The sequence below is a fragment of the Augochlora pura genome, chromosome 5 (genome assembly GCF_028453695.1).
Source record: "Augochlora pura isolate Apur16 chromosome 5, APUR_v2.2.1, whole genome shotgun sequence".
Taxonomy (NCBI): Eukaryota; Metazoa; Arthropoda; class Insecta; order Hymenoptera; family Halictidae; genus Augochlora; species Augochlora pura.
The window spans coordinates 19,081,128-19,094,012 of NC_135776.1; the positions used below are offsets into that span (position 1 = coordinate 19,081,128).

Genomic DNA, 12,885 nt, shown 5'->3' on the forward strand with positions numbered 1-12,885 from the left:
ATCGAAATCTATCTTCGTCATTCATCACCGGCACAAGCGATCATTCACACCTTCGCTCTCTATACGATCTTCCCACGTGGCAAGATCCGACAAAGTACGCGTCGGAATATCCGACTGGATCGACAGGGAAAGTTAACTTACGTTCGTGGAACTTAAATAAACAATTTCATCGCGTTAAGGAAGTGGCGGCGGTTTTTTTCGTAATGATCGATGGATCTTTCTCTTTCAGATCCGCTGAATCGTAACGACCCCGAGGAATGTTGCCGGCGACCGCCGCATCTGAAAAATCCTTACTGCAACGAGATCTACATACCGGAAGACGATTATTTCTACAGGCTGTTCAACGTGAAATGCTTGGACTTCGTACGCGCGTTCCCCGCGGTGCGACCGGGCTGCCGGCTCGGATCCCGCGTGCCTTTTAATCTGCTGACAGGTGTGCTGGACGGAAACACTGTTTACGGAGTCACGGAAACGTTCGCAAGGTATAATTGAACCCGTTGGGAAACTCGAAATTGATTTGTGATCCGCGGCGAAAAGTGGCGGATCAAATTAATCAAACCCGGCATCGTGTTTCAGGATGTACAGAAATGTGTTGGTTGTTTGAGATCGTACGTACGCGAAAGTATTCGAAGGGTTACATTTTTAATATTGGTAATAATAAGTAATTAAATGAATATATGGCACGCGTAACAAGGGAAAGGCCTTGAGACTAACTTAAGTGAAATTGGAAAATAATTGAACAATATATATGTGATGGAGTTCACATTATCGATGGAATAATTATCAATTCTATTTTAGCAACATTCCATTCGTCTATCACCAACCACTGTCGCAATTTTTATTTTTTCGATCACTTCCTGATTCCCCATATAAACTGCAAGACCCACGGAATTTAATTTAGACTGACAAGCTCGTGCATCAATTGCCGACAATTCTCAATAAATAGAGCATTAAACGAGCAACGAAAAATTACGTAGTCTTATGTACTCTAGCACAGACTATGAAGTCTTCGAGTTGCCCCATAATTTACGTTACTTAGGGGAAAACAGTACAACGTAATAATAGTCCGAGAACGATAATAGTCACGCGTTCGGTTATTGAACACAACTTGCAACACGTCTGGCCGACCGCCGCCTCTGGGCTCCTTCGCAGCCGCATCGGCGGCCGACGCGCGCGCGTCCCTTACGTCATCCGCGACAATAAATCAGCATTACGTTTGTTCTATATTTTCGAACGTAAGGATACATGCATTCTATACTCCTCGCACTTTCTAGTCCGCTCGCATTATGAGATCCACGATTACCCAATCGGCGCGCTGGCGGTCTTTCTCCGCTCCTTTAAGGCGTTCCACGAGACGAAAACGCGTCCATCCGGACTTGGACGCATTAATATACTCGGATAAAAGGGTAGATTTATATGGTCGGTATAATCTTGTAACACGGTTAATTTATTCCGTGTGGCAACGATAGCGCGGTTAACGAAACGCAGAAACAATGCGAATCTGTGTTAAAACTCGTCGAAGCGAAATCATCCCTTACGCTACAACTTTAAAAATTCATTTCTATGAAATCGAAAAGAAAATCTGGTTCTTTCGTTATCAAAATATAGAAATGAAAGTAAATGAAGATATAGAAGAAATAAAAAATTGTTTGATTCTATCAAGAAAATAAATAATGCTGAAGGAGTGGTTGTAGATGCAAGTCTGGAAGAAATTATAGTGCAAGGGATTATTCAAATCATTCGACTATTTAATTTATTTCGATCTTTTTAATTATACCATACTATAGTACGTGGCATAGATATACCAACTATGAATATAACAACTATTTCTAGTAAATGTAAATAAAATACATAAAGATTTAAATAGATCTAGCCATAGCTGCCACTAAATAATACCCTAACATAATTTTCAATTTTATTATTATCTTCTTCAATTAATTTACTATTTTCAATCCTAACCAAAACTAAGATATTGCCAGGTAGATTAGCTTGAATCACTCCGTTTCTTCAAACCATGAGTCACGATCGAGAACTATTTTAGTTGCCTAAGAACTATTTCAATTGATTAAGAAAAGTCTTAATCCCATATTAAGAGACGCAAAAGTCACGGGATTCGATGTACGCTTATAGACACGATTTACAAGCGCAACGGAGAAGTCTAACTGGGCTGGCGCACGACGGATGAATCTCGATCGAAACGCTTCTTGTTTGTTTCGACTTGCAGGAAACTGCGCACCGGATACGGAGGACTGTTGCGTATGAACCCGGTCTTCTCCGAGTACGGTCTGAAGGATCTGTTGCCGCTGAAACTGGACATCCCGGACGAGGGCTGCACGAGACCGAACCGATCGATGTACTGCTTCGAAGCAGGTAAACTTATTTCTGATACTTTTCTCTGAGCGGAGGTCAATTGACGAAAAAGCTTTCGAAATCAGGCCATTTTATATATTATAAGTTTGAACATCGAAGTTGGAGATCATCCAGTTCAATTAATTCTCCTGTTGCATAATTTAAAGATTCTTATTATTAATAATAATCTAACGATTATTACTATCAATAAACTAAATCTTATTATAATTAAAATTGAAATGAATTGTCACCTGAACAGTTAAACAGTATAACGCGTCGAAATGAAACTGTACATTTTCAGTAACATTTGCAACTTAGTCACAAGAATCGAAAGCTTTCGCCATTGACAATAATATGTCTGCGGCAAACAATGGAACGTGGTGTTACTTGTTGAACATATCATTAGAACGTAAGTACAAACGCGAACAAACCTACACCTTCCGCATCTCCGACCCGATCGGATAGAGGTGTATTGTGAGCAGCGAAAAAAGTCGTTACCGTTCACGATATTATCGTACACCGGGTGGTAACATTCCCTGGCAACAGTTTTTCTCACGTTTTGTGCAACCAGTCAGAAAATCACGTTCATTCGACGCGATAATCATGCGTACGCGAGACTAAACAATTCAATCACAATCCGCGCGGCGAGCCGCAGAAGTTAAGTGCCATAATGCGCGCTAGTACAACGCGTTGACCTAATCGACGCTTAATCTCGACGAGAAGGTGGAGTCTCGTTGAAACAAATTTCAATGATCGTTTCAACGGTCCTGTTAGATCTATCGAATGATCTTGTAAAGCTTCAAAATTTTGTTTAAGAAATTTCTGCAAAAACTCATTATTATTTTTTAATTTATTAAAGATATTTAGACTAGTTTTTAAATAATGTAAAAAATAATCTAGCCCAGTCAGCTTTGTTTAAAAAATTTACTGTTTACAAGGATTGGTACTTCAATTCAACAGTTCTTATTATTTATAAAAATATTTTGCTCTCGCTTAAAATTCAGTTACTTTATGCTATTAGTAACTAGCTTGCGGAATTTTGTGAGGTTATGGTAATTAACAAGGACATTTACATTTAACAACCACAACAAAGAATTTTGTGAGGACAAAGGAAAGTCAGTAACTTTGATTTTCATAAAATAACATAAAAATTAAAATCGTCACGAAGATCTGTAATCTACTCATAACATTAACTATATTTATTTGTCGATACGTAAATAACTAAATCGGACCTAAAGCATACTTTACAATAAAAAAATGTCATTGTTAATACTACAGGTATTTTTCGCAGTAATTTAATTCGTTAGCTACTCATTATACATATAAAAATTAAATAAACTAAAAATTATTGAATTAGTGATATATCAGGCGATGTTTTAAAATTGCCAGCCGAGTACAAAGGTTAATTAATGATCGTGCACAGGGCTAGGCACCGATTACAGACTATCGACGATAATAATCATCTCCGTGCAGCAGCGTCGAAATTCAGTTTTAGAATGCTCGCATTCTGCGCCATCAAGCCGAAGAACATTGATAACTGTTCGATCGGTCCATTATCGGTGTAGAAAGGGAGTGGCCGGAACTAAGGTCAACAGCTCCATTGACGAACCTGTTACACTATTTTGCAAAACGAAACTGTTCGTTCGCGCATAATTTATTATATCAATTAACAAGGAGCACGTCGACGTGAATTTCACACGAATTTGAGTAGACGCTGCAAATTATTTTATTAGAAGTACATATGTGGTAATATAATACAGTAAGGTATAGGACAGTACAGTGCATAGGTCAGTAACGCTAGTATTCGGGCACCTTTTAAAACGCAATAACTTTTTCTAAATTGTACCGCGTATGACTATAAAATCGATTTTTTCGATAACGGTTAAAAAAAACCTTTTATTTTTAATTTCCACGTAGAATCAACCCCCACTTGGTATAACTAAAAATTCCGACCCACCCTGTATAGTTTTTACCATAAAATACTTCAATTACCCAAAATCGACTGTAATAAAAGATTTTAATTTTTCCAAATCATAATTGCTCCACATCGTTTCAATTATTATTTAATTACTTTTGAATGCTACTACGTGCATATATATGATTGCAATTATTTTGTGGTCACCTTGTGCCACGATACAGTCGTTCGTATATCTGTAAATTATAGAATGTGGTTGTCCTACTTTTTCGTGTACTGACAAAAAGCGTAACACGTTCCTGAAAGATACCGAATGACATTCTTGCTGAATGTACCTTGCGACCGTTTGTCCCCCCACAGGTGAGATACGAGTGAACGAGCAGCTGGTGTTGACTTGCATGCACACTTTAATGGCGAGGGAGCACAACAGGATCGCCAAATCGCTGAACCAAATTAATCCGCACTGGGACGACGAGACCCTGTTCCAGGAAACTAGACGGATCGTCATCGCCCAGATCCAGCATATCACGTACAACGAGTTCCTGCCCATTCTGCTCGGCAAGGATGTCATGGAGAAATTCGGACTTCTCCTTGACAAAAATGTAAGACATCGTCGATGACGTTTTGAAGTCTCGCTGAGAACTGATAACTGCGAATTTTCGTGCAAAATGTAATTTGCACTTTGCAATGGCCAAGTATTTGGATCAAAGTGTATTTCTTATTTTTATAATTTTGATAGAATTATTAGAATTATTATTATAAATAGAATTGTCGAAAATAATATAAAAACATCACGAAGGTTCAGTTTGAGATATTGTTGTTTCTAGCTTTGGATTTTACTGAGAAGAATTATTAGAATTGTCAAAAATTTTATAATTGAAGATAATATAACAGTAATTAATCTTTCAATCCCCTCGCACCTCGTCAATTCTATTAAAATTAGATAAATTCAACGTGTTAGCATAAAAATTAATTTTTAGGTGGCATTAATCATTTTTCCATGCCCAGTTTTTAAAATTAGCTCCTAGTATTATCATGTACTAATCTTAATAATAACTTCTAATAAATTTTTAAAGGGATACTGGGACGGTTACGACGAAAGCGTGAATCCAGCAGTAATCGACGCGTTCGCGTCTGCGGCGTTTAGATTTGGCCATTCCTTGTTACCAACAGCGGTCGAACGATGGAGTAAAGCTCACAAATTTATAGGTAATTTAAAGCATTTTTATTATCAACCTTCATACGCAAAGAAACAGATTAGATATCTAAAAGCAGAAAATGTGTAAACTTCCACCCTGAGAATCGTATGAAGGTTTACGTTATACCAAAGTATAGCACCCGCGTCGTATAGTATAATACTATACGAGTACTCGCGGTTAAACAGATCATTAATATCAATTAATTTCAAATCATTTTCACGAAGCGTCGAAGAGGTTATCAGACTTAATCAGAAGACCTTACGATTTGTACCGCGCCGGTGTGTTCGATGAATACATTATGGGGTTGATGAACCAAGTTGCTCAAGCCATGGACGACTCCATCACGCAAGAAGTATGAACTTTCGCAATATAAGCGAACCGCCGAAATGTGAGCAACCGTAAACTACGTATCTATCGTAATTCCAGGTTACCAATCATTTATTCAAAAAGGCTGGGGCTAAGTTCGGTCTGGACCTCGTTTCCTTCAACATGCAACGCGGTCGTGAATTTGCAATTCCGAGCTATATGGAATTCAGGTTGGTAAATTGTGCTTTGTGCATGAAACGATAAACAAATGAAACTAGTTATTCGATTGACATTGAACCACGCTTGCTGGACAGACACCATAGTCTGATGTTGAAATTGTTTTGAAATTGATTAAAAAATTTGAAACAACTGTTTTGTAGATGGCAATAAACAATTCTCATATTAAATATCGATCGAAAATAAGACGATACGATATGATATTTTTAAATATTGATAGCCACTATTTTTACTTAAAAATGGTAAAAGTCTTTTCTTTTGCTTCCAGACAGTAGATTCAAAGTTTGAAATCAATTTTGAAATAAAACTTAACTTTAGCTTATTAGAACTTAATTAAATATTGTCAATTCATTGCGGATATTTAACGTCTACGTTGCATTACAGAAAATTCTGTGGCCTTCCTTGGGCGGACACTTTCGAGGAACTCTTCGGCTCCATGCCAAATGAGACCATTAGACGCTACAGTTCCATCTTCGAGTGAGTAAACCAACCAAAATTTCGACCTATGGTTTCGCATTTGCATTTAGATCGAGTAGCAGCCAGAGCTTATCGCGTGTAAAAATGTATTCACAGTTCTTAATCATTGACTTTGGAAGACGCTAAAGAAAACTATTACGAAACTCTGTATACAATTCCTGTCTTCAGAGAACATAGTCGACATGTAAAAATATTACGGAACATTCCAGACACCGTTCGGCGACGATACATTGACTAATATGATCGATCATAACTTCATTAGTAATTCAAGCCGCGCTAAATATAGAATTTCACGAACGAGAGTGTCCGGCACGATTACGCATCGCCGGAACAGTTTCTCCGATTCGCGGCGTGAATTCCCAGAAGTAACGGCGCGGATATTGTCGAACATCGGGTGACAAGCGATTCCACGGCGATTCGAACTTTCAGGCATCCAGCTGACGTCGATCTCTGGTCCGGGGGCGTCTCCGAGAGACCGCTTCCGGGTAGCATGCTCGGGCCAACCTTCGCCTGTGTAATCGCCACGCAATTCAGCTATTCGCGTCGCGGCGACCGATTTTGGTACGAGCTGCCGAACCAACCGTCGTCCTTCACTCCAGGTAAGAGAACCTTTCGAATCCAGGGGGGGAATCACGAGCTCCGATCAAGGCCGCGCGCCGAACGTCGATCGCCAGGAACAAGTGTAACGACACACGACCGCTCCACTTCGGCGGGTTCACTTTCACCGTTCCTTTTTTCTTTTCTTCCAGAACAACTGAACGAGATTCGGAAAATAAAGCTCGCCCGAGTGATCTGCGACAACACCGATCTGATCGACACTATACAGATCTACCCTATGGTCTTGCCCGACCACGAAATGTACGTATCGATACTAATTATTCATAGAATTAGAGAATTCTCGCACAGTTTTCTAGATTTTAGGAAACACGCTTTAATCAAAATTGTAAATCATAAACACAATATTGTAAATCTAATTATTCTTATATGTTCTTATTTATGATTTATCCTATAAACAACCCTTTCCAAAGTATAATTACTAATTTTCTACATTCCTGTTTCTAAATTTGAAAATTTAGGAAAAAACATTTTTAAATATACTATACCTATTTTCTAAAATAATGGTAATGAAATTAATGAAAGATTAGGGTTTTCTATTTAGACAACAATATAATTATTGTATATATTATATGTATATGTATATTAAATTTCTGACACTTTGTATAATGTAGGATAAAAACGCTTTATTCATGGGAAAACGTAGACTTGGCTGAAACTGTTTCATACGGTGATAGAACATTGCCGGGCGCACATCCGCCAGAACGAAAGGATTAAATATGAAGAGCAGGTGTGCCCAGAGTCGTGATCGTTGCATTGCTTAACAGGAAAGACGTTTGTGGGAATTCTGTCTCCCCGTGTGTTAAGATTTTGCTGCCGTTTTTCGATGTACGCTCAGTTTCGTTCGTGATCCGTTTTCAACGGATTGAGTCGTGAGAATCGGTCGAAGTCGTGCGTCGCAGACTGGAGATCGTTACCTCAATAATATCGACACATAGAAAACGGGGCGGAAAGTTAAAAATTGTTGTTCCCATGATATGGCAGTAGATTAATAGACTATTATGCAATCATTATATTAACGAGGGATGCATTCATAGCTCACAGAAATTTCCAAAAAGATACTAATATAAAATGTTAAAATATCGTAACTAAAGCACTATCTATTAGAAAACTGTCAGCGGATAAATTGTATTTAAATATAATGGATTTAAAGACTGAATCTTACCGAATATTTTCTTGCTCCCAGAAACCCTCGAGTCGCCTGTCGGAGCGGCGTGCTGCCCAGCATGGACCTGACCAAATGGGCCGACTATCCGGCGTCGAGTCACGGGCAATATGTGAGTAACCTAGACGGCCAGTATCAACCGTACGGAAAGTAAACAGGCTGTTTTTATAGAAATAAAAGTATAGACCGCCTAGACGAACACCACAACCACGTAGTCAACAACAGTCACGAGCCGAGAAGCACGACCCTTAGGCACCCCCTAACTCGAGACACATTACGGTACTGTAGCATTAGCGAGGCCCTAGGATGCGTCTGCACGTTGTATCTCGTATCAGCTTAGGGAACACACACACGGCGGGGTGGACGTTACAGATCCCTTAGCGACCTTAAGTAACTATTAAACCTCGAATAATTATTAGGGAGTACCCGTAGCCTTAATTTATTCGTTACCGATGAGATTGCAATTTATATTCGCCCGACGATCGTTCGAATATCAATTGTAAATCGACCGTAGATACATTTTTGTCCTTATGTTTTTTTACACGTGACGTGTTGCCTAAATAAATAACAAGAATTTTAATGTCGAAAGCTGCTCTAGGTTCGTTTGGAATTTTATAGCCCTAGCTGCTCGGAAACATATTTAATAACTAATAGTATTAGATATATATAGGTAACGAATCCTGTTTTAATAACTTGTAATATTAAATAGTAATATACGTAATCGATGTAGAGACATTACTAATATTTTTGGCTATCTAACAACATTTAAAGTTATACCATTCTCTCCGCTTCATCGAGAGTTATTTCACTCTTTAACATTAACTTTTATACACTTACAAAACATCGATAGTTCACGTTACATAAAATTACAAAATAAGAAGTCCTGGCATCGATTTCGAAAAACCATTAAATTTTACGGTCGCAATCGCCGATCGATAATTCTCAACGCGGGCAGCGAGCGGTGTCTATAAAATTCGAAATGACTCGAATTTCACCGTGTGAATTTGCTATACAGCAACTATATCGCGGAAATAGGAGGGAAACGTGGTGTAGGTTGCAATCGTGTCCATTGCGTAACCAGAATGCATTTACGTAAAACCAACTTTCCGCGTCGACTGCTTTTAATAATCGCTCTCGTACGTACAGTGTCGGCCAAAAGTGTGAGAGACCACGTGCGTGTGACAATCACAAAAAGAAATACACTATGGTCCAATGTATCTGGAAAAATTCCAGCGAATTATGTGCGAGCAGAATTTTTGCATGCGCGTTGAGCGGCTTCCGTTCAATGTGGGCGACGGTGACGCGCGTGGCGAACTTTATATGGCCATATATGGAACGATTACAGATACCGAACGACAAACACATTCATCAACGCAATGATTAACACGGCTTATAGCTGTTTCCCTAGTTTTCGTGGAAGTCGTTGATTTGATTCAAAAACTTTGTCGAATACATGTTACAAGTATATATTAATACATCTTAAATGGTTTATTAAATACCTTGGAGGAGACAATGGTACATAAGTGAGAATATTTTAGTATATTGTTTAGCAATTTAATATAATAATTTAATCATCCTGGAAGAATATTCTGTGAACTAACTGGGAAACGAAAGAGTTAACTCGAGAATTTAAGAGAATTTTTTAGTAGCTTTTTATTAATATCTGTAATCCTTATTCTATAAATCCTTATTCTATGATCCTTATTCTATGATCCTTTATTCTATAAATCCTTATTTAAGTCCTTATTCCACAATCTGCTCCATTTTCGTTGCCAGTCTCAAAATAATACAAGATAAACGACACAAGCACACGACCACGAGTTGACAGTAGATGTAAAGGTTGCGGGAGATGCACCTAGCGCCTAGACTAACCATGCCAGCGATTACACCAATAAGAAATGCACGAGACAATGGAATATGCCTGATACTTTTGGCTGACAATGTATTTTAGTCTCGATACAGTAGAACAGTTTAGTTGCCCGCCCGTGTGTCGCGGCGCAAGTTGGAACGCTGCGAGCGTCCGCATGGATTTAACAGGTTGCGAAACGATCGATACTCTTGCATACAGGATCGCTCCGTTATTGCTAGTTAGCGTTTAGCTAGTAGATAGGTACGCGTAGGTAAATGTGTGCCTACACTCGATGATAGAACGTTCATGCGTTAAATATCGATTACCTGACAAATACTCGAATATTTATATCGTCGGATAAACACACGTCCCCTCTTTGCTTGCTTATATCCTCGTGTCGATTCCGTTCTGCGATTCCCAATCGGAGAATGGAAAGAGATCTCTCGATAGTCGGGGGAGGGGGGACTATTATTTAACAACCCTCGGATTCGTCGGTAGCCACGATTCGAATCGATACAATTGATTTGCAGTCGATGAACGTGGAATTTGATTCGTGTCGGAGCTTTTCACGTTTCGTTGCGATCGTTGTACGCAGTGGACGATTTGTAGCGGACTGGTTTAGCATGTGTAATAGGTAAATTGATTTATTAAGTAATTCGAATGATCGAATTCCTTTTTCGTCGATTTTCTTCGCATAAGAAGAAAAATATCTCAGATCGTAAAATTCTTAAAAAAACTCGCATTTGCATTAAGTATTGGAAATAAAGCTTCTAAAAATCGTCAATGATGACATAATTCTTCTGATTAATCAAAATGTTTGAAAAATTATTCTACCTGCGAGGATATTAAATTTGATCTGTTATTAAATTTTAAATTCAGATATCTCTTATGCATCGAGCTATTATTTGTTGGAAATAACTCTTCTACTCAGAAATCATTTCTAATTCGACGCTATTCTTTTTCGAAAAAATGTTTCTGTGAACGTTGTTGGATACGTCAGAAGCTTGTCCACCTCCTTGCACGCTTTTATCTATCGAGTTCTTAACTTATTACTTCTAACAATTGTTGCAAACACGCACACGATGTACATAGTAATATGTAGTTAATGATAATTCCCTTTCGCCAAGTTCTCCCTCGAAGCAAGTCTGACGTCTAGTCTTCTCCTCTGTCGCAGCAAGCATCAAATGAATTCGCTGACACGTGCCTAGCACGCTTTGGATGACAATAATAATGATGATCTTTCGTTAGAAAAGAATATTTCGTTAGAAAAAAATATTTTCGTCAGAAAAGAATATTTCCTTCCTACCTGTTCTATTATACATGGTATAAGTAGAACAGGTAGATGATGATCAGACGCGGTAGTTGATTTCTATTCAGTATTATCATTTTTCAAACTTCCTTTTCTCGAAAACGAAAACTCAAATGACAAAAATATTTTTCTACATTTTCGTCTTATTTTATGATATATAGAATCACGCTCCTCTCATTTATATTATTATCTACTGACAATTCAATATAAACCTTAAATAACTTTCCTTTTCCTTTAAAAAAATAATTTCAATTTTCTTCTTATTTTCAAATTGTTCAATTGCCCTCGTTAGAAAAAAAATTAGAATATGAAGTCAGACTTATGTTGAAGATGTCAAATAGAATCTTTTAATACTTTTCCATAAACTTTTCATTCAATCATATATATTATATTATAGCTTATTAACGAAGCCTCGAAGAAAATTTTAAAGAAAAAAAGTTGCTTGAAATGACCTCAACTATTTCTCATTTCCGTATTATTAAACAGTTTTTGGTACCATTTTAGCAATCGATAAATTCATAGAACAAAGGGTTAAGAACAAAGTAATTACGAAGGAGGCGACGTAAATATGTTTCACGGTTTAGCGTTCCATGATCACGCAGAGACCATCGCGGCCACGAAAAAAAAAGTATATAGGATCCCGACACGGTACCGTGCATAAATTGTTCTCGTAACCGAAGTAATATTGTATACCATAGCAATTGGTGGAGGAGCACTTGCACGACGCGCGGATGCGTCCAACGAGACCGAAGACGGTGCGGAACAACTACAACAGAGAGGAGATCTTGCGCCTCTTCTTTGAGAGTATTAACGGCATTGCCTCGTATCTGGGATTGAGAAAGTAATCGCGTTCACCACGAACGATTATTTTGGAGCATCGATGCAGGGTGGAACCATTCCAGAGATTTGTCCCCTTTTACGATAGAGACAAGAGAAACCATCGCTCGAGCTCGAACACGACTATACGATACACCATAAGTCATTTATATCCACCGTTGAATAAACAGCGCAACGTAGTTTATTTTCGTCATTCTTCGATGACGTGAACGATACGCGTCGATTGTTGCAATGAAGTTAACGCGGCGACACGTGTTTTAGCACGACGGCGGCGTGGCCGAGGCATTGTACATCGAACGTTCGTGAGATTTGTGAAAAAGTACATTATTATAGTATTTTTACTAAAGCAAAAGAAAGTTATTCAAAAAATATCCGACACATAGTATTTTTATCGACCCCTCGTTCGCTTCTAATAAATGGAAACAACCCTTAAGCTCGTGGCTCGAAACCACATTTGATCCAATATTTAGAAAACTATTGAAGTTATAAGAATAATAGAGATTGCAAAATATAGTAATTTGCAGATGTAGATATCCCAAAAAATTAGTAAAATATATTTAACTTATACGTTTTTATATTTATATATTTTTATCATGAAATTTCAAAAATTACGACTAACAAAAATCG

At 38.1% G+C, this 12,885-nt stretch overlaps 1 protein-coding gene across 1 annotated transcript in view; it reads left to right on the top strand.

Moving 5' to 3' along the window:
* Cysu (peroxidase homolog) overlaps positions 1–12,885 on the top strand; it is a 52,474-nt gene extending 39,589 nt beyond the window's left edge. The window contains exons 7-17 of the mRNA XM_078180882.1: positions 230–482; positions 2,225–2,370; positions 4,625–4,866; positions 5,341–5,473; positions 5,688–5,815; positions 5,890–5,999; positions 6,391–6,483; positions 6,913–7,082; positions 7,233–7,341; positions 8,285–8,375; positions 12,120–12,885. Of these exons, the coding sequence (XP_078037008.1) occupies positions 230–482; positions 2,225–2,370; positions 4,625–4,866; positions 5,341–5,473; positions 5,688–5,815; positions 5,890–5,999; positions 6,391–6,483; positions 6,913–7,082; positions 7,233–7,341; positions 8,285–8,375; positions 12,120–12,266 (1,622 nt within the window). The 3' untranslated portion in view covers positions 12,267–12,885. The remainder of the gene's footprint in view (positions 1–229; positions 483–2,224; positions 2,371–4,624; positions 4,867–5,340; positions 5,474–5,687; positions 5,816–5,889; positions 6,000–6,390; positions 6,484–6,912; positions 7,083–7,232; positions 7,342–8,284; positions 8,376–12,119) is intronic.